The sequence below is a fragment of the Perca flavescens genome, chromosome 16 (genome assembly GCF_004354835.1).
Source record: "Perca flavescens isolate YP-PL-M2 chromosome 16, PFLA_1.0, whole genome shotgun sequence".
NCBI classification, from domain to species: domain Eukaryota; kingdom Metazoa; phylum Chordata; class Actinopteri; order Perciformes; family Percidae; genus Perca; species Perca flavescens.
This window is the reverse complement of record NC_041346.1, coordinates 9,451,223-9,471,881: the sequence shown is the minus strand read 5'-3', so window position 1 is coordinate 9,471,881 and position 20,659 is coordinate 9,451,223. Positions and strand designations below refer to the sequence as shown.

Below are 20,659 nucleotides of genomic sequence, written 5' to 3'. Positions count from 1 at the left end.
ATAACGGGGAGTGTCCCGGGCCAAAGGCATAAACAGCGGCTCTGCACTCCGCACTCCGCCGACTCTCTGCATCTCTGCTCCCGCTGCAGCTTGAAGCGCTCACCGCGGCTCTCTCAGGTCTACACCGTTCCGTCTGCAGCCCGTCGCCGATCACAACCTACACATTCAGGTACGTCCAAACCCACTCTCTTCCTATGAAACTATATAAAGCCCGTAGCACAGATTGCGGGACGGTAATTTGATGCCCTGTTAATTAGGGTTACAATAAAATGAACTGTTATTTCCACGCAGCCTGGAACAAAGGTTTGATATGCTGGGAAGAAAGAGAGGGTGTCTTCTTCTGATGTAAAAAAGAAAAAAATAGTTTACTTGAACCCGAGTTCTTTTAGTTTATAAGCCTGTCATCTAATGAAGTGTAAACCCTGCTTTTATTGTGAAAAGTGCAAAGCTGCAGCCATATATGGATAGGCCAGTGGTAACCCTGGATGATGACTAAACGTTCTGTTTTTTCACTTAACAGGCCACAGGTTTGCTCATGTTTTTCCTGTTCCTTTTCTGTTTAAAGTGAGTTTAGGCTGACGATGTGCTAACCCAAAGCAACGTTTACCATGCTGCGTTTGCTGCATTACGGTAAAAAAAAAAAAAAAGTCAAGTCATTTGTTGGAGCATCTCAGTCAGAAACAGTGTCATTATTATCCTCAGCAGCAAATATGCTCATCTCTATTTTAAGGACATCTGTGGTTGCCATAGAAACACACAACCAAATAGTAACTGTTCACTAAGGAAGTCAGTCACAACATCCTCTATGTGGTTATTAGTTACAGCAGCCGTGTGTGTGTGTGTGTGTGTGTGTGTGTGTGTGTGTGTGTGTGTGTGTGTGTGTGTGTGTGTGTGTGTGTGTGTGTGTCAGATCCACACTCAGCTGTCAGCCAGACAGAGATTATGGGATGCCTGAACCCACCGACTGTACTACACCCCCACTTCAGATTTAAACTAACAGTTGTGCACGCTTTCTGCCAGAGAGGGTAGGACAGCTGATGTGGACGTTTGTATGGGAACAAATGCTCCATATTTACTTTTAGTTCTCAAAATGGCTCCAAATAATGTCTATGATGTCACAAAAAAAGGTTGCTAATGGACATTTTGAAGCCTAACAGTCCAGGCTTCCGCTCACTGTTATGTAGCCCACGTCGGCTGCTGCTGAAGCCAGAAAATCCAAAGTTGGGAGACTGTCCTTAGACAAAAAAATGACAGCGTATAGTCTTTAAACTATTTCATTGTAAACTTAGGTTATGTCTAAACATAACAAGCACCCTCTTGCGGTTATGCAGTCATGCAATGACTGTCCTACATGTCGTCTCGCAGTAGCGTAAGTAGAGTTGCCGTGACAATAGAGGTTATTGGGAGGAGGTTGGATGGATTTGGCTTACACACCCAGTAAGCACTGATTTCAAGAGGTGTTTGGTTTAAAACTGGAGCTGTCTAGAACTGTTGTTCTAGCATTTAAATCACTGTACTTCAGGGAAAAGCACGTTCTAACTACATATCGAAATATAGCATAATGAGACACTAGCTTGGTTTCTTCTAACAATGAATGGAGTCTTTCCCTACCCTTACCCACATAGTTTCAGTTGACTAAACACAACCAGGTCTTACACGTTTTTCCAGTTGAGAAAGAAAAAGGCCACACCTCTTACTCATTACTCACACGGTGAGTTCTAGCTGCTTAGCATTTAGGGCAGGGAAATAGTTTAGAAATTCTGTATCGTTATATCAATTGTAACACTGCGATATTAATATATACTACCACATCTGCCCAAAGTTAAATCACATGTTCAATGCATAAACCTCTGTTATAGGGCTGGGCCATATGGCAATTAGTTTTTATCCCATTGAGGTCATTTCTTATGTCGATAACATTATATATCACAATACATCGTGTTTTCTGGTAATTCGATAAAGAAATAACCACATGGTAAATACTATTTTTGTATATTCCTGTGTAAGTTAACTTGACAAATGAAATGTACAGAGTATTTTTTCATTTTATTAAGAACTTTAGGGTCAAATGAACATACCGTGCAATGATCAGAACTAAAAGAGCCGCCCAGCCCTATTTATGAGATTGTATTGCATTCTCATTGTCCGTCAAACAAGATGCCATTTTGTTAGAAATAGGAGTTTACGGTACATGCCTGATATGACTAATTCAGCAACAGAGCTGGTTTCAGCTAGACTGTTCCTGAAACAACCATCTCATATCCTTTAATAACTGTCCATATATCAGGGTGGTCATTTACTAAGTCATAAACAGCCATTTCGATTGTCTTTAGCCTAACACTGTGTCAGCGGATGAAAGGGAAGCAGAGCAGCTATTATAGAGTGTTGTCTCTACTGTGTGTCCTGAGCGAGCTGGAGGACAGCTGCAGCCCTCGAGAGGCACAGAACGGCAGGGTTGGCGTGGAGAAAATGAGTCATCAAGAATCCCTCTTCTGAGGGAAGAATCTCAGCACACAAGCACACACATGTAAATTAAGATTTTCAAAGACAAGACTATATTGCGGGCTTGTTTTTGAAGTGGCACACCAGCAGATTAATCACAAGGGATTAATACAACTCTTATCATATGACTCCACTGTTGCTATCTGCACAGCTGATCGTGTTTTGAGGCCTCAAGGGAAGGCAGACACAAAAGAGAGGCTGGTAAAATATGGGGGAGGGGGCCAAATAACTGAGGTTGGAATGACATGTTTACACAGAGGCGAGGGGGGCGGACAAAGAGCCGGCAGTGAGGGGGGCACAAACTAAAAAAATTCCTCCGACTCTGCAGAGGTGTGGGGTAGCCTGCACACACCATATGCTTTTCCCAGCATTTTATTTTTTAAGCTCGTAGCCGTGTGTGTGTGTGTGTGTGTGTGTGTGTGTGTCGAGTCATTCACAATACTCAAACCACCCCTCCGCGAGTCACTTTATCCAACCTGCAGCTGTCAGAAACATTTAATGGTTCATGTTGTTTTAGTCAGCTGTTGCCCTTCATTCAACAAAAGTTGCTGCAGAAAAATATTCTAATTCATAATTCTAACCTTCTCCCTCATTCCTGTTAGATTATGTTTTGTTTTCTACCTTTTGTCACAGTTGTTATCACATATTTAAATACTGGCCTTTGATTTTTCAAAGTGTGAGGTGAATCAGATGCTGTGTATCCCACTCTGATGTTTGATTTATGAAGTGCGAGTGGATCCAACGGTGGGAGAAAACAGCTTTGATGTGCAGAGGCAGAAAGAACATTTCTCTCCATCAGAGGGGAAGATCACAGTCAAAGGCAGTCATATTTATTTAGTGCCACAGAAACAAAAGGCCTCCCGAATACAAATTAATATTTTCAACAGGTGATGCGTTTCAGAGTAAAAGGTATTCGGCTGCTGTTGGATGAAAAGACTTCTTGAACGAGTCAACTTTTCGGGATTGAAGAAGAAAGAAAAAAAAAGCAGCTCTGTTTTCAAGCAATCAGAGCGCTACGCGTGCATCATGTTTTTGGAAGTTTATCGTGGGGATTGAAAGGGTTACACTGGTACTTTTGTCATAAAACTCACACTAGAAGCAATAATGTAAAATTCCACCTCAAGTTTAGTTACAAAGTGAAAACTGAAGTGACAAGTTTTCCTGTACTGTTTGCGTCATGGCCACAGTTTGAGTATTTTAATAATAGGCCCTGTGTTACCTCCAGAGACTTGGCTTTTTCCAATTAAAAGTGAATGTCTGCCGTATAGCCGTCTCTGTGTTAATGAGGATCCCCATGCTCCGCTCCGAGCTCTGCGTGCAAGCTGTTTTCATATTGCTGGGTGTGTCCGTTTAACTTAATGAATGGCTGTGGGCTACCGTTTATCAACTCGAGCAGAAGTTACTGATTTATTATTATGTTGTTTGGGAACAAAAGGTTATTGTATTCTCTCGTCGCTGTTGTTTTAGATGGTTCCCGTAAAGTATATTAATGAAGTAGCAGTTTGGGAGGATGTAGTAGCAATTAGATGTTTTTCTTTAGCATTCTAGATGTTCAAACCATTTTCCTGTTTGCTTTCAGTCTTAATGCTAAGCTAGGCTAATCACTTCCTCGCTCCAGCTGTGTGTGTAACACACAGACGTGAGAGTGGTTTAAATCTTCTCATCTGACTCTCAGAAGGGAAAACATATTATTGTAAAGTGCAAATCTTGAGCTGTTCCTCTAACTGGGTGCCTCTTCTTAAGCAGACATTTGTGACGCGATAACATGAATCAGTTCTACAGTATTACAGACAATATACAGAATATTTCTTTTAGTTTATTTTTCCAGAGACAATGCAACAGGTTACAATAATTTGCTACCCCTGTCCCTGGTTAGGCGTTTCTACTTAAAAAGGTCAAAAGGTATCATCATTACCAAAAGTACAAAACTTGATTGAGCATACATATTAAACACTAACATTCTTACAGGCTATATGTGACATGATCACATCATATCACGCTACCTACAGTATATACTTCTAACATCCTTTGGTGAAGCATTGCGTACTTTAGAGTGAAGCACACCGATTCAAGTTATCTAAAGGGCTGAACCTTAACTTATCTTGACTTTTCAGTCCACTTTGTCCAATCACCGGCCTGAACAGAGATCCAACAGGAACTTACTCTGATTGGACTTTGATAAACACGACTCTTAGGAAACCGTACCAGACTGAGATGCACCGATACGCCGGATCGGTATCGTTGCAGGCTTGCATATAAGCCGGATGATCCACCATCCATAACTGTTTCTTAGTCCCTGTTGTTATGACATGAAAATATGTCTTTACAACATGACAGCCTCTGTCCTGGGACAGTTGAAAACTGTGATTGTCAAAGTTTCCATACTTGATCAGTGCAATGTCTGAAAATATTGCATGAGCACTCACTTTTTCCTCGTGAAAATCCTTCGTATTCATCAGTGTGAACCTATTTCCCTTAAAACTGCTATTTATCTATTGGTATCTTTGTTTTCAGGCTTGACAAGTTAGGCATTAAACATTTATCATACCCGCCTGAGGCTTAGTTAAACCTTGTGTGGCCACTGACTTTTGTAGCATTCAAGCTTCTCCGGGCTGGAAATTCCACCAGACTACTTTAGAGCGCACTGTAGGAAAGTTAAGCTTTCCACCTCCTCCATCAAGCTCTAATGATCCCAGTGGGATCACCCAGCAGCCCCGTTTTTTTCTTTTTCTGGCCGAACCCGGACGCAGGCGCTGCAGTGTCGTGGAAGTTGAGACAGTGCTTGACCTCGTGTGACTCCCACATACCCAGCTGTTCTGGATACATTTTCGGTGTTTTGACTAGGTGCGCTGTCCATTTTATGTTGAGTCGAAAGGAGCTATAAATGAGTAAGGTCTAGGGTTGGGCATCGTGTGGATTTTAACGATTCTGATTCCAATTGCGATTCTTCCTTTTGATTCCTGTTCTTATGGATTCTTGATTCCGATTCTTTGAGTGGTGGAGTTGAAACGGGTCACGTGCCTATTTTCACAAATAAGAGGAACGTTTTATTTTGATTCAATGGTGGTTTGCAGTTTTACCGGGCTTTTTCAACGTAAAATAAAGCCACACTAGAGCGCCTCTTACTGTGCTTCAAGGCTGCAACACAACAAGCACCTGGCCGCTTCGGAAACCAACACTTGCGCGTGTTAAATTTGGAACCCGTGATTGGATTTGAAACGAAATCCTCTAAACAATTCCAATAAATAAACGATTCCACTGGAATCGTAAATTTTGAAACGATTCCAAGTAGGAATCGGTTCTCGATGCCCAACCCTAGTTAGGTCTCTACATTCCGTCACCTGAATATATTTCTTTCCTTTCCTCACAACGTCAAATGTCTATCCAAATCATTCAGCTTAGAGAAATCCACCAGCCAGCCACATGTTTTGACATGTGCCACGTTCAATATCAGGAAAGTCGACTGTGAAAGTGGTTCTTTCCAACACGATCCACTAACTTTTCCATGCCGGAACATTCCAGAGCGACGCAATCATTTGCAGTGACTCTGGCTTAGGATAAGAGGAAAGCTGAAATGGGGGAAAAAGGAACCCCACATTTGTTGGCCCGCTTACGCGAATTTTGAGCCACTTCCCTCTTTCAGGGTCAGGAGCAGATTCCTGCCATGTTTGTGGGCAGACTGCGGCCTAAAAGAATGGGCGATTCTTGCTCCAATGTGGACGGTAGTCATGCAAATTGAGAGGCAGCTGGTCCAGCATTCCTGTGGAAAACTGGATTCTGTGTTCACTCTGAACTACATGACCTCCAGTTTTTAGATTTTTTTTGTTGTTGTTGCAATATCTGAACCGGAGCTTCATTAACTTTACAGATAAGAACGTTGAGGGTTTGACTGTCCTACGAGCAAGCATCATTGAAATGCATTAGTAAAATGAAGAAGAAATGCACCATGAAGGCTCACAGAAGCCCTTTTTCAGAGAGGTCAGGTTCTAATTTGAGAACACTGCTTCACTTCTGAAAAACTGTTTATGCCCTCTCTGCAGGCATTTCTGTGCCAGCGATTAATAGGTTTGGAGTCAGCGTGGTTTTGCAAAGTCTGCTGCTGAATCTCAGAGGACACTGTTCACTGTTCACAGGACTCTGATGGTGGTAGAGCGGTTGCCTGCCAATCGGAAGGTTGGTGGTTCGATCCTTGGCCCTGCAGTCCCATGTCGTAGTGTCTTTGGGCAAGACACTGAACCCCAAGTTGCCCCTGATGCTGCGCATCGGAGTGTAAATGTGTGTGACTGATTATCTGATGAGCGGTGTACGAATGTGTGTGAATGGTGAATGGTTCCTGTGCAATGTTAAAGCGCTTTGAGTAGTCGTTGAGACTAGAAAAGCGCTATATAAGAACAGTCCATTTACATTTACTTTCGGCTATTTTATAAAAAACGATTGGTTCAAGGTTGTTATCTGACTGTCAGAAACTGCCTTTAAACGAGCCGTCAGGACTTGCGTATAGTTGGGATGTCACATCTATACTAAAATAAAAACATTTGCGTAGCCAACATCTGGGAGAATTTGAATAAATACTTTTATTAAATACTTAATATAGTAGTTTTTTTTTAAACATTGTACTTACAGTAAGAGTTCCTTTTTTTAACTAAAACTTCCTGTTATGCTGTTTTGAAAGTCCTTGCACAGCAGAAAAATCCTACACCAACTTTTAAAATTCTCTAAGATAGACATCTGAAACATGTCCACGCCTACAGAATCAGCGGATTAATTCATAAACGGTTGTTCTGCAAACAGCTTCCTGATGCCCATAACAAAGGTTTTAACAGGATGCTCAACTCCCACCTGAGACATGTGAAACATGGCGCTGAGAGGCCGGCAGGTTGTAATCCAATGCTGCACAGACACATACTTGAAAGTCTTGATTGGGCGCCACATGTCTTTTATGCTCTCAGATATGGCTGAAGTGTATGGTATGTATGTGTGTGTGTGTGCATGCGCGTTTGGTTCAGTCCCAAGCAAATTTCACTCACACCCAAAGTCTGACTGCTGATATGTACATTAGGGCTGCGCCATATGACACCTTGTACTCTGAGACCACGGAGATATGGGTGACATAGGGCTGTGCAAGTAATCACATTTGGATCGCGAATTCGCCTCTTCCCGATAACAAAAAACAATGACACACGCACTTTGGCCCCTCCCGAAGGCTAAACTTACTCGGACAACATTTTAATATATTTTTTAGATTATATATTTTAAGGGGATGTCAAAAAGTTCAATGGGAAACGTATTAAGAGAAATGTCACAGGTGTTTTATCTATCCCAAAGTGAATGAATAATCGTGTTAAATAACTGATATTCAATATTGACCAAAATAATTGGATTAGGATTTCCATAACCGAGCAGCCCTACGGTGACATATTTAAGGAAAAGCCGAAACCCAGATTACATATGCTGTGATAGATTTTCTCCACATGTCCTACCCCTAGTGTCCAGATATTTGTGCTGGCATGCATAAAGTTATGATAGATTGAAGAGCAAACATGTCCAGTCTTTTCCTATATCTAACTATAAACACGGTTTCTTTTGCCAGTTATGACTACACCTGAGTCATAACTGTCAGGACTTCCTCTTCCTGCTCAGAGGAAACACCGCGACCACAGGTCATCATTGACTCACTGCTGTACCATTAATATCTAACTATATCCATAAACTTTAGCTTTGTAGCCATGTCAACACCTCAGCCTTAAAGGGAGTGGCTTCACAGAGCAAAGATCTCACAAGTAGGGAGTCCCAGTCTCACTTATAAAAGGTTATTACACAACTTTACAGCTCTTATCGCTGCAGTATTTGACCGCTGATCCAGAGCGTAAGACCACAGCTTGTTGCTAAGGGAAAACACGTTTACGTTTAGGCCTGTAGACAAGAAAAGCACTAAATCTGAGGTGTGTGTGATTTCCCAGCAGGCAGGATGGCAGTGCAGCACCCAGAGTTTGATCGGGCCGGACAAACGCCGGGCCTCCAGGTGTGGAGGGTGGAGAACTTTGACCTGGTGCCTGTTCCCGAGAACCTGCACGGGGGATTTTACACTGGAGACGCCTACCTCATCCTCAACACCATCAAACAACGCTCCGGGAACCTGCAGTACGACCTCCACTACTGGCTGGGTGAGTGCAGTCAGACGGAGGTTATGATGTGCTAGAACAGAGAAATAAGAGGAGGTAAAGGGAATATCTGCATCTATCTACGTATCTAAAATCTGCATACAAGAGATAAAAAATTCAATTTGTGTGTCAAAGTTAAGAAAAGACACTCATGAGAAAAAGGCAGCATATTAAAACACTCTTTTAAAGCAAGAAGAGACAATCATTTCTGAATCAATTCTGCTTTTTTTAGTGCGCAATGTGACAATTTGAATCTGGGAAGATGAGAACAGAAAAACAAAAGCAAAAGCCTTGTGAAATAACCGACAGCTGCACGTTTACAGACAAAGCGGTGTTGACTGCTGCGGTTGTGGTTTGCGTTTCCACTGCGTCTCACCCTGCTCACTTAGATCAGCCTGTCACGTAAATCGTGACAGGCCTCATTTCATTGGACAGATGTCCTTTGTGATCAAACTAGAAAGGCTTACAAGGACACAGCAGAGTTTCACAGCTGACATTTTTTTCAATGATCAAAAGCCTCATACGGTACATATGATGTACTGTTTCAGTAGAAGGGGATGGTCTAGACAGTTTTGCAACACACACAAAATGGGTGGCTTGCGAATCAACACAAGACGTAGAACATTGTAAAAATATTCCCTTACAAGAAAGTTCTGGATTCATAATTCGACTTAACTAAAATCGCATTATCTGCAAATTGGTATCAAAACGTAAAACTACTCCTGCAGAGTGGCCCCTTTATAATCCACTAAGATTTGATGTGTGTAGTGGATTAATATCACTGATGCATCAACATCTAAGCAGCATTTAAATGTTGTAGATTGTAGAGCTAAAGCTAATTTAAACTGCTTTATTGTTGCTTTATTTCTCACATGCTGCCTTTTAAAATAGTTTCATTTTGTATATTTGTAGTATATATTGTAGATTTTACATTGCTTGGCATTCTGTGGACCGCAAAGGAAGAATTTCATTGTACAGGGAAACATGTTTCCTCACTGTGTATATGACAATACAACTTTGAAATTGAAATTGAAATGGTACATGAAGCATAAAAAATGTAATAAATGTACTCAAGTACAGTACGGGAGCAATAGTAACAGTAGTGACTTTCTCCCTCTATTTTGTATGATGTAGAACACGCTGACAGTAGCTAGATTAAAAAAATCCCTGCACCTGTAGGACATGTTTTCATGTATTGATACAGACAAAGATCTAGAAGTTGTTTTTTTTAACCTAAGACGTAGGATAATGGGGGTGGCAGTAGCACAGTCCGTGACCAGACTTGTCTTGGGAACCGGTTGCTGGTTCAAGTCCCCACACAGACCAAGTATGGACTGTAGACTGTTAGCTGGAGAAAGACAGTTCACCTCCTGGGCACTGCCGAGGTGCCATTGAGCAACGCAACAAACCCCCAAACTGCTCAGGGCACCATCTTGTGAGGCGGTCCCCTCGTTCTGACATCTCTCCATACATAATGCATGTGTGCAAGTCTTGACTGTGCATGTGTGTATTTGGGCCTGTGTGTGCGTGGGAATACATATAAAATAGGGAAATGAAATGTTTTTCATTCTGTTGTTATATATATATATATATATATATATATATATATATATATATATATATATATAAATACAACAGAATGAAAAACATCTATATCATCTACACATCTACATTATATATATATATATATATATACATCTATATTATATATATATATATATATATATATATATATATATAAAAGAACAGAATGAAAAACATCTATATCATCTACACATCTACATTATATATATATATATATATATATATATATATATATATATATATATATATATATATTTCATTTGTGGGATTAATAAAGTTGACCTTCTTTGTCTTCTAATTTTCGCAACCCATTAAACTGAATTTAATCTTTCAACCGTGTAATCATCAATGTCATTTTCACTTTTTAATTAAAATCCAAATTGATGTCAGTGTCTAGTAAGGGGTCAAATAGGTATTTGGATCAGCCAAAGCCTAAAAATGAGTCCTGGAGTTAGTACTGACAGAAGACAGAGTGCCTGGCTGGGTCATTTTTTAGGATTTAGTTTAAAGCAAACAGGAAAGCGAGAAGCTGAAGCGTGACTTTTTTTTTTATTGATTTCATGTCCTTTTAGTCAGCTTGATTGATCATGGAAACAGCATTTACCAATAAATAGGGTCCGATGGAACCCACTCACATGCTGCTAAACCTCTGTGTGTGACCAGAAATGGAATAATGTTGCATTTATAAAAGTGTCTGCTGGGACCTGCCCCATATCGATCTCCTGGCCCACTGAGTCCTGAGTGAGGGAATTCGTCAAACGCAAAATGTGGCTCTGTGGGTAGATGTGCTGTATGACTGCTGAGATAAAATAAGGACCAGGATTTATATGGAGTACATTTGTGGTTCCTCTGGTGCAGGCGATTCCTGCACCCAGGATGAGAGCGGCTCGGCGGCCATCTTTACTGTCCAAATGGACGACTTCCTGGGGGGGAAACCCATCCAGTACCGCGAGGCCCAGGGATACGAGTCCAAAACCTTTCTTGGCTACTTCAAGTCTGGAATCCGATATATGGTAAGATGTCATGTTTATAGCTGCAAAACATGTATACACAGGGAATAATATACAATATATGTTTTGTGCTTTTTTTTTTGGTGCATTTTAAACCTGGGATTACGTATAGGTCAAGTAAGTTATGTGCAAGTGTGATTTCTGCCTGACATTTTTAAGGGTATATTTTTATCATATTTTAAAATATAAACATCATTTTATCATTCGTAAAAAAATAGAAAGATCCATTCTGTTATGACAGCGTCATTTTGTAAATCTTGTCAACTTTCCAACATCCTTTTCAAAATTATTATTTTTCTTTTTATTTAATTCTGTCAAGGTTGGATCCACCTTTTTTTTTTAAGTGTAATGCATCTCTTATCTTTCAGAAAGGGGGCGTGGCGTCCGGGTTCAAGCACGTGGTCACTAATGAGGTGGTCATGCAGCGGTTGCTGCAGGTCAAAGGTCGCCGTGCTGTCCGGGCAACGGAGGTGGCGGTCAGCTGGGACAGCTTCAACAAGGGAGACTGCTTCATCCTGGACCTGGGAGCTGTGAGTCACACTGAGCAGATCAAGCACATTCATATTAGATATACATAATAATATCATGTGATTAGAGCTGCAAAGATTAATCAATTCATTGTCAACTATTAAATGAACTGTCAACTATTTTGATCATTAATCGGTTGAGTCATTTTTTCTCTGATTCCAGCTGCTTTAATGTAGACATTTTCTAGTTTCTTCACTCACTCAATATTTTTGAGTTGTGGACAAAACAAGATATTTGAGCGGTCATCTTGGGCTTTGGAAAACACAAATCAACATTTTTCACCATTTTCTGACATTTTTTAGACCAACCAAACAACCTTTTAAAAGATTAATTGACGATGAAAATAAGTGTTAGTTGTAGACCTAGATGTGATTGTCAGTGCCGCAGTGAGGTCTTTTTAGTAGATGTTGGTGTCCGTTTAACAAGCTCTAAGGATTATGGGAAAAGTGGTCTAAATTTTAGGGATTCAAAATGTTAAGCACCTCTTTTGTAACCTGCTCTTCTCTTCTTCTCGCTGTGCAGGAGATTTACCAGTGGTGTGGCTCCCAGAGCAACCACTTTGAGAAGCTGAAGGCAACTCAGGTTGCCAAGGGTATCCGTGACAACGAGCGCAGTGGGAGGGCCAGAGTTTATGTCTGTGACGAGGGGAATGAGAGAGAGAAGATGATAGAGGTGAGATCTGTGAATTATGACAATAAAATGAAGCCTAAAACTGACTTCTGTGTTGAAACGTTTCAACCGTCCTCAGGTGTTAGGTGATAAACCAGATCTGCCCGTCGGCGCCGCGGATGACATCGCGGCTGATGTTTCAAACAGGAAGCTGGCCAAACTCTACAAGGTGAGAGAACCGGAAACCCCCCCCCAGACACACATGTTGTCTCTTTAATCTCTCTTGTAATAAATCTCTTGTTGTCTCGTTATTTTCTGTTGCATTTATGTAAAAAAGTAAAATCAATCAATCAATAGAAGTCTGTAATTTCATCTGATTTTATTGTAAAGGTGCTCTAAGCGATGTCACGCGTTTTTTAGGCTACGCCATTTTTTGTCACATACAGCAAACATCTCCTTGCTATCCGCTAGCTGCCTGTCCCCTGAACACACTGTAAAAAAAACACGGTCTCTGAAGACAGCCCAGGCTCCACAAATGGCAACAAAACCAAAATGGCCAACCTGCACCACCAAACATAAACAGTGTTCCAGCCAATAACCGACGAGAAGGATTTGGGGGTGGGGGTTGGGGGGTTAGTGAGCGGAAGGGAGGGGGATGGGATGAGGAGGAGGGAGGGGCGAGCTAGCCTCCGTTTTGTTTGACAATACTTTGAATGTCAACAAGAAGTGACGTCACCCAACATCGCTTAGAGCATCTTTAAATATGTAATCAGGTCAAAAATTCAATTCAAATCAACTTTATTATCATTACACTTACGAACAATGAGAATAGTCTTGCAACTCAAACGTCATGTAGTTATTTCTTGCTAGAAATAACTACATGACAACCATGCTACCTTCACAGTTCTACTAATTGATCATTTCTAACGGACAGTGATTTTATGAAAAGCACACCTCTCTCTTCCTTCGCCCCCCTCCTGCAGGTGTCCAACGCCAGTGGGAGCATGGCCATCGCGCTGGTGGCAGCAGAGAACCCGTTCGCTCAGAGCGCCCTGGAGTCCGGCGACTGCTTCATTCTGGACCACGGCTCCAATGGCAAGATCTTTGTCTGGAAAGGTCAGTGCAGGGTGCTGCAGAGGATTCCTCGTACACTATGTTCATTTAGCAGAGCTTCATCTTCACAGCTGGAGACTTTATACTTCTGCTGAATAGATGATTGTGTGGTCAATTCTGAGCAGGCATGCTGAGCCCAGGCTCAGCTTCATTGCTTCTCATGGCCAGGTCTCAGAAACACACACACACACACACATATATACATACTGTGACTGTTTTTAGCTGTTTTATCTATTTATTGAGAATGTGTGTGTATGTGTATATGTGTATATATATATATATATATATATATATATATATATATATATATATATATATATATATATATATATATATATATATTTATCTTCTTTACTCTGTATACGTATGTATGTGCGTATGTATGTACGTGTGTACGTATGTGTATGGATGTGTATGTGTATATCGTTATTTTTTTACTCTATGCTGCGAGAGGATTGCTCCAACATAATTTCATTGTATCGCATACAATGACAATAAAGATCTACCTACCTACCTACCTACCTACCTACCTACATACATACATATACACACACACACAGTATACATATATATATATATATATATATATATATATATATATATATATATATATATATATATATATATATATACATACATATATATATATATATATATATACATACATACATATACATACATACATATACACACACACACACAGTATACATATATATATATATCTATCTATATATATATATACAGTATATATATATATATACACACATACATACACAGTATATATATATACACACACAGTATATACAGTATATATAAATATATTATACAAGTACAGCATATTTTGTAATAAAATGGACCAATTATAAATCCAAAAATCTCTTTACCCATGCTAAACCCTTTCTAATACAATGTACAATATTTACCTCTAAAGTTCAGATATTAAAATGTTTTATGTTAAATCTGTACTTAAACCAGAATGTAAAAATGACACATTGTTGTTTTATGAGGGGTTATGTCTATGTTTTGGCCAGGCGCAGTGACTTCCTGGTGTCTTGTTGCCACCTTAAAGTTGCCAGGCAACTTGTCTGTTTTGTACACTTTTTGTATGGATAAAACAGACAACAATATTACGTGTTATTTATTGAGTTATTGAGTTTTAGAGGTGCTGGTAAGCAGATTTCTGTACCTGTACCTGACAGAGCCCTGCTTCAGACTTCCATTGTTTATGCTAAGCTAAGCTAACCAGCGGCTGGCTGTAGCTTCATATTCATAACATTTTTATCCCCTTTAATCCAAACATTCATGACATGTTTATTTTTTTTACCTTTTAGCAATGAGAAAAATTTGATATTGTTACAGTCATATGAGTCACTCCCACAGTTAGCTCGTCATACAACTCAGAAACCATTATGGTTGACACTGGTTGGTTAAAATACTGATATCACTATTTATTTTTCATATAAACAGTATATATTCTCGCTTGATATAATAACTCTTCACTGCGCTATCTTTTCTTCTGCGTACAGGCAAAGATGCCAACATGGACGAGCGAAAGGAAGCGATGAAAGCAGCGGACCATTTCATCAAGAAGATGGGTTACCCCAAACACACGGAGGTCCAGATCCTGCCAGAGATGGGCGAGACGCCGCTCTTCAAGCAGTTCTTCAAAAACTGGCGGGACAGAGATCAGACAGAGGGCCTGGGCGTCGCCTACATCTCTAACAGCATCGCCAAGATAGAGAAGGTGCCCTTCGACGCATCCAGCCTGCACGACTCCCCCGCCATGGCCGCCCAGCACGGCATGGTGGACAACGGCAGCGGAGAGAAACAGGTGAGAGGACACAGGCTGGACATCTGTAACACTTTATATAAGAAATCAGGCTACACCCTCCTACAACCACGATGGCTGCGCCTGATTGGACGACCGATTCACGCGGGGCTGTCTGCTCTCGCATTTCAAAACAGACCAACACGGAGGCTCATTTAGAAAATTTCTCTTATTTTACGAAAATTGTTCTCCGAAATGTGTTTCTGAAAACATTTTATGCGCGAAATAAGCTATGCAGTTGCTGAATCTGTCTTCATTTTAGATCATCAACAGTTTTCTCCCATTGACGTCTGGAAAAATCTGTGTATAAAAAGTTTTAGACCATGCCTTAGGCTAACCAGCTACGATGTGACTCATAAGCATACACCATATCATTTCGAGTGAAAAAACAGAAAATCCCCAAAAAGTCAATGGTACAAGACTGTGTACACATTTTCATTATGGAGCGAAGGAACTACTCATCCCATAAACCACCGCGCACCACTGAATAAAGGAAGCTAACGTTAGTTTAGCTAACAGCTAATTTGGCTAACCGCTAGCTGATACAGCATGTAATAACTTTAAAAGACCCTCAAAATAAAACCTGAACATAACCGTTAAAATATATAACAGCTGTTTTGTCAGCTGTAACCTGCTTTTCCCAGTGTTTAGTTCGAGTTAACGTTATTTTCGACAGCAGTCAGCTAGCGGTTAGCCAACTAACGGCAGAAGCGTGGAACAGATCTTGATTCGTGCAGTGTCGTAAATCCTCGTAAAACAAGATTATCATCAGGCACCTCGCAAAGTGACGTAAAAATGAGTGGTAGTCAATGGGATGCTAACGGCGGGTGAGTGCTTGTTAGCATAAAAATTGCGCCATAGGAGGTACCTGTTGTGGAGAGAGGCTTACTCCCTTGGGGAGCTGCCGGCGAAATTACGAATCCCACTATGGCCACGCCTAGACCCGCCCTACGAAGCCGCTTGATTGGTTGGGGTTAGGCATTTCACCTTGAGTGGTTAAGGTTAGGATAGCCAATTGGTCAGGAGATAGGACCTGAACAAATGGGGTTACGTGACCTTACTTTCTCATGGACGCCTGGTCAATAAATGCTATTGAAGGACAGGTCTTGGCGTGGCCATAATGGGATTCATAATTTCAAGAGGTACCTCCTATGGCGCCATTTTGATGCTAACAAGCACTCACCCGCCGTTAGCATCCCACTGACTGCCATTCATTTTGACGTCACTTTGGCAGTGAATAACTTTACATCTGAAGCGTTTAAAGACTTTATTTGTCCATTGTTTAATTCTAAAGAAACACGACAATGTATAAAAGGCTTCATTACCTTGTATCTCACGTTATGGCTCCGTAGCAGACGTTTTTGTAAAAATAGGCTAACGATTGTGTCACAACCACGCAACTTACTGCCGCATAGTAGAGGAATTACCGTATAATCAGGAGAAGCTGTTATCTCCTTACATATACCTACGCTCTCAGTCTCTGCAAGATTGGGAAGGATTGAGATTTCTCTTGGCACAGCTACCAGAAGACTTACAGCTTTCAGACACGTTGCTCAAGTCACATCTACGTCTTCAAGCTCAGTTGGAGGCTGCGCAGTAACGCTCAGCCCTCACCGGAAAAGTGCTTCTAATAGACTTCACTGGTTACCGTCCAGAGCAACGGGATCTATTGGTCCATTTATTTTACTGTCTATGGGCAGCTCCCCCTCCTCACCAGCATGAGTTCGACCAATCAGAGACATCACTGTGGGATTGTGGGATTGTTCAGGATTGTGGGTAATGAAGTACTTATCCAAGACATAGCGAATAAAAGACATTTATCTCAAAACAAGGTTGGTGCCCCATGAACTTTTGGCATCTATACATATACAATCGCTTAGTCATGTCGTATCGTAGCTGGTTCTACCATCGACAGTTACGATTTTATGGCTTATACTCCAATTGTCAATGGAGAAATTGCATTGTATTTTTACTTCCAGGAAACCTGCTGTTGAGCTCTATAGCTCTATAGCTCCCTATTGTGGAAAATGAGTTTGTGAAATTTGTGAAATACAGAGTGATTTCCACAGGGAGCTTCACATTTGGAAAATGTTATAATTTACATTATATATTACATTATACTGTAGATTATATGTTATGTAATATCTACATGATTTGGAGTAAATGGGATAACACATTAATAACAATAGTCCCTAAACATGTTTTTTCTTTCTTGACAGATCTGGCGTATTGAGGGGTCGGACAAGATGGCCGTGGATCCGTCCACACATGGACAGTTCTACGGAGGAGACAGCTACATCATCCTTTATAACTATCATCATGGAGGACGTCAGGGACATTTTATCTACATGTGGTGAGAATATGATAGAGAGGCTAAGCTGAGATAGGCAATATTTAGGTCTAAAAATATTCCCCTCGTAACTGCCTGAATCATAAAGCAGGGAGTCATTAAATTATAAGAGCCAAGTACAAACTGCCTGAACCAGGTAAACGCTGTCAACTGGAAAATGTAATGACTGATATTCTGTGTTGAGAGGAGTCAGAACTCAGTGCTGGAAATGTGCGTATAATATTTTATAACGGAAAAAATAGAGTGTATATTATGTATATACGTTAACATCAACAGTGTTAAATTTGGAAGTTTAAAGGTACCCTGGGTAACCTCTAGTGGAGCAAAGTTTTCATGAGTGGGTCTTATACCTTGTAGATTAAGGCTTTAAATGCAAAACATACAATAATCTCGTATGTGTATATATATATATATATATATATATATATATATATATATATATATATATATATATATATATATATAAAATAATGCATTATTTTTTTATATATATATATTATGCATTTTTTTTATAAAATGGGGCAGTTCAATCAAAAGTTAAAATACTTCTTAGAAGTTTAAGATTTAAGGGACTGATCTTTAAATATAGTAGATTTCCATTCAATAGTTACTGCTAAAAACATTTGGACTTTGATGGGATTTTTTTTTAAATTACCAGCCTGTTTTTTACCTTTAAAAGAGCCCAGTCTGTGCCTCTTATTCGCTTCAGTGTAATGATGCTGCATTCACACTGTCTCCCAGGCAGGGCGCGGATTCCAGTCAGGATGAAATCGGGGCCTGTGCGATCCTCAGCGCCCAGCTGGAAGATGAGCTCGGCGGTGGTCCTGTGCAGGTGGAATACATTGTTCCGTTTAGTGCCTTTTTGTTCCCATGAGCTTCTATTCATCTCATATGTCATGTTATCAAAGTCTCTGCTGCCCTCTGGCTTACTCAGCGCAGTCACCTCCTCTCTAAAATGTACATCCTCTTACTGTTTCTCCTCTCCCTGATGGTTTCCCCGCTGCTGCTTCTGTTCTGTCCTCCCTTGGTTTCCCTCCTGTCTTTAGGTTGTTGGTGCTCCTATAACCACTCAGGTATTTCCCCTTTCTTCCCTGCTCCGTACCCTCCCAAAATGACGATTTTTGTCCAGAGCCAGTGACAAAAGAAGCTACATTTTCTTATTTTCTCACCTTCCTTATGAATATGAATATCTTGATTTTAAAAGGAGCTGTTGTCTTCATTGTTCTGGCTCCTTTAAGACTTCATGAATGTGATAATGAGTCAACACAAACAGGACATTCCGATGTGGATGTTAATGGGAGGTTCCCTCCTCCTCCTCTGTCTGTCCACATAAATAACAGCCTTGTTTCCAAACTCTACTCTGACCTGATTTTAGATAGAACATCATGGTTGTGATGTTAAGAGTTTGGAAATAACTGTAAAGATCATTCTGTACACTGTAGAGTTGTTTAGAGTGAGTCCTGGCTCTGCACTCACGTGAGTCGTCATTCTTTCATTTCTGTGTTCCCGCATTCACACTTCACTCCTCATGCGTGTCTTCACTTTGCATGTACATTTATGCTCATGTTGTGTGTGTGTGTGTGTGTGTGCTGTGGCATGACCCTGTGTGTGTGTGTGTATTAAAGGATATAGAAAGAAGAAGATATTCACCTCACATTGCTGAAGCTTTATATTTACTTCAGTTAAACTTGGGAACGTACTTTCATACAGAATGAACTTTGATCCTTTACGGTCAAGCGTTGGAATCCATGCAGTGTGGAAACTTCTGCAGATGTCACGTTTGTATTCAACAGATGTTTCCCTGCTCTCGCTGTCAAAGTAGAGAAAAGCTGTTTTGCACACGTCTTGACACTTTTGGATTCCGTTTGTCAAACTTAACTTGACTTTAATTTACCTGGTCTTAATTTACATCGTTTTAATGTTGTGATGAATCTAGCACTAAGAAAATACCTGAGTTTTGGTATAGACACCGAAATGATATGGTCAGGAATATGGACAGATTTTTCTACAAAACCCTCTTTTGATTTAAAGGTCCCATATTATGATCATTTTTCAGGTTCAAACATGTATTTTTGGTTTCTACTACATGTTTACATGCTTTAATGTTCAATATACTGTATATACTGTACCTGTATTCACTCTTTGTCTAAAAACACTCCGTTTTAGCGCATGTCTCTTTAAGCCCCCCTCCCAAAACAGCCCAGTCTTCTCTGATTGGTCAGTGTTTCCGGGTCTCCGCATCTGCACTCACGCCGTCTCTGCACTGCCATTGCAGCCGGGAAATGACTGTAACGGCACTGTTGAGGCACTTTCTACCTATATATAGTATCACAACCGTACGGAAGTCCTGACGGCTCGTTTAAAGGCACAGTTTCTGAATACGGGCTGTGTGCATTTCTCTGTGAGCGTTTTGATACGTTCACAGTATTTATATCGCACTTTGGCCTAATAAAAAAATATATGGAAATCAACAAAAGAAATTAACAAAAGAAGCCAAACATCTCAATACATGTCTCCGCTCAAAAACTTTGCCTAAATATATAATTGGTAAAATTATGCTGAATTTTCAACTTTTGGAATTTGATATTGGAATTGGAATTTATTTTTGTGGTTCAGACACATTGTGGTCTTTGCCATTGCCAACAAGGTATTGAGGATTGATGCCAAGAGAGCGACGACCTCAATTACATATTAATACCCAGAAATAGAAGTTATAACAACAACAAAAACATACAACAAAACCATACTTATCCAAAGACCCTTATATTGAAGTAAGATAACAAATCTAAAATACAACTTTTATGCTGTTTCGAGATGACCAAAACTGACAAGTAATCCTGCTGACGGACAGACAGACCGTTTCATATTATACAAGAGGATGCACAAAGACTAGGGACTGGTGGGAATGTTTGTAGTTTAAAAGTGTTTGACTGTGGACTACCCATGAATGATTATTTACCATTTCTCTATTCTC

The 20,659-nt window shown here is 40.4% G+C and overlaps 1 protein-coding gene across 3 annotated transcripts in view; it reads left to right on the top strand.

The window, feature by feature from the left end:
* gsna (gelsolin a) overlaps positions 1-20,659 on the top strand; it is a 26,366-nt gene continuing 5,707 nt past the window's right edge. Inside the window, exons 1-11 of one of the 3 annotated variants that reach the window (XM_028600911.1) lie at positions 1-169; positions 8,466-8,666; positions 11,106-11,260; positions 11,626-11,787; positions 12,308-12,457; positions 12,534-12,623; positions 13,378-13,510; positions 15,034-15,338; positions 17,555-17,688; positions 18,427-18,517; positions 18,732-18,758. In XM_028600911.1, the coding sequence (XP_028456712.1) occupies positions 8,471-8,666; positions 11,106-11,260; positions 11,626-11,787; positions 12,308-12,457; positions 12,534-12,623; positions 13,378-13,510; positions 15,034-15,338; positions 17,555-17,688; positions 18,427-18,517; positions 18,732-18,758 (1,443 nt within the window). In that variant the 5' untranslated portion in view covers positions 1-169; positions 8,466-8,470. Of the gene's footprint in view, positions 170-8,462; positions 8,667-11,105; positions 11,261-11,625; positions 11,788-12,307; positions 12,458-12,533; positions 12,624-13,377; positions 13,511-15,033; positions 15,339-17,554; positions 17,689-18,426; positions 18,518-18,731; positions 18,759-20,659 lie in introns of all 3 variants that reach the window. The other 2 variants (XM_028600912.1, XM_028600914.1) reach the window with 2 other exon arrangements.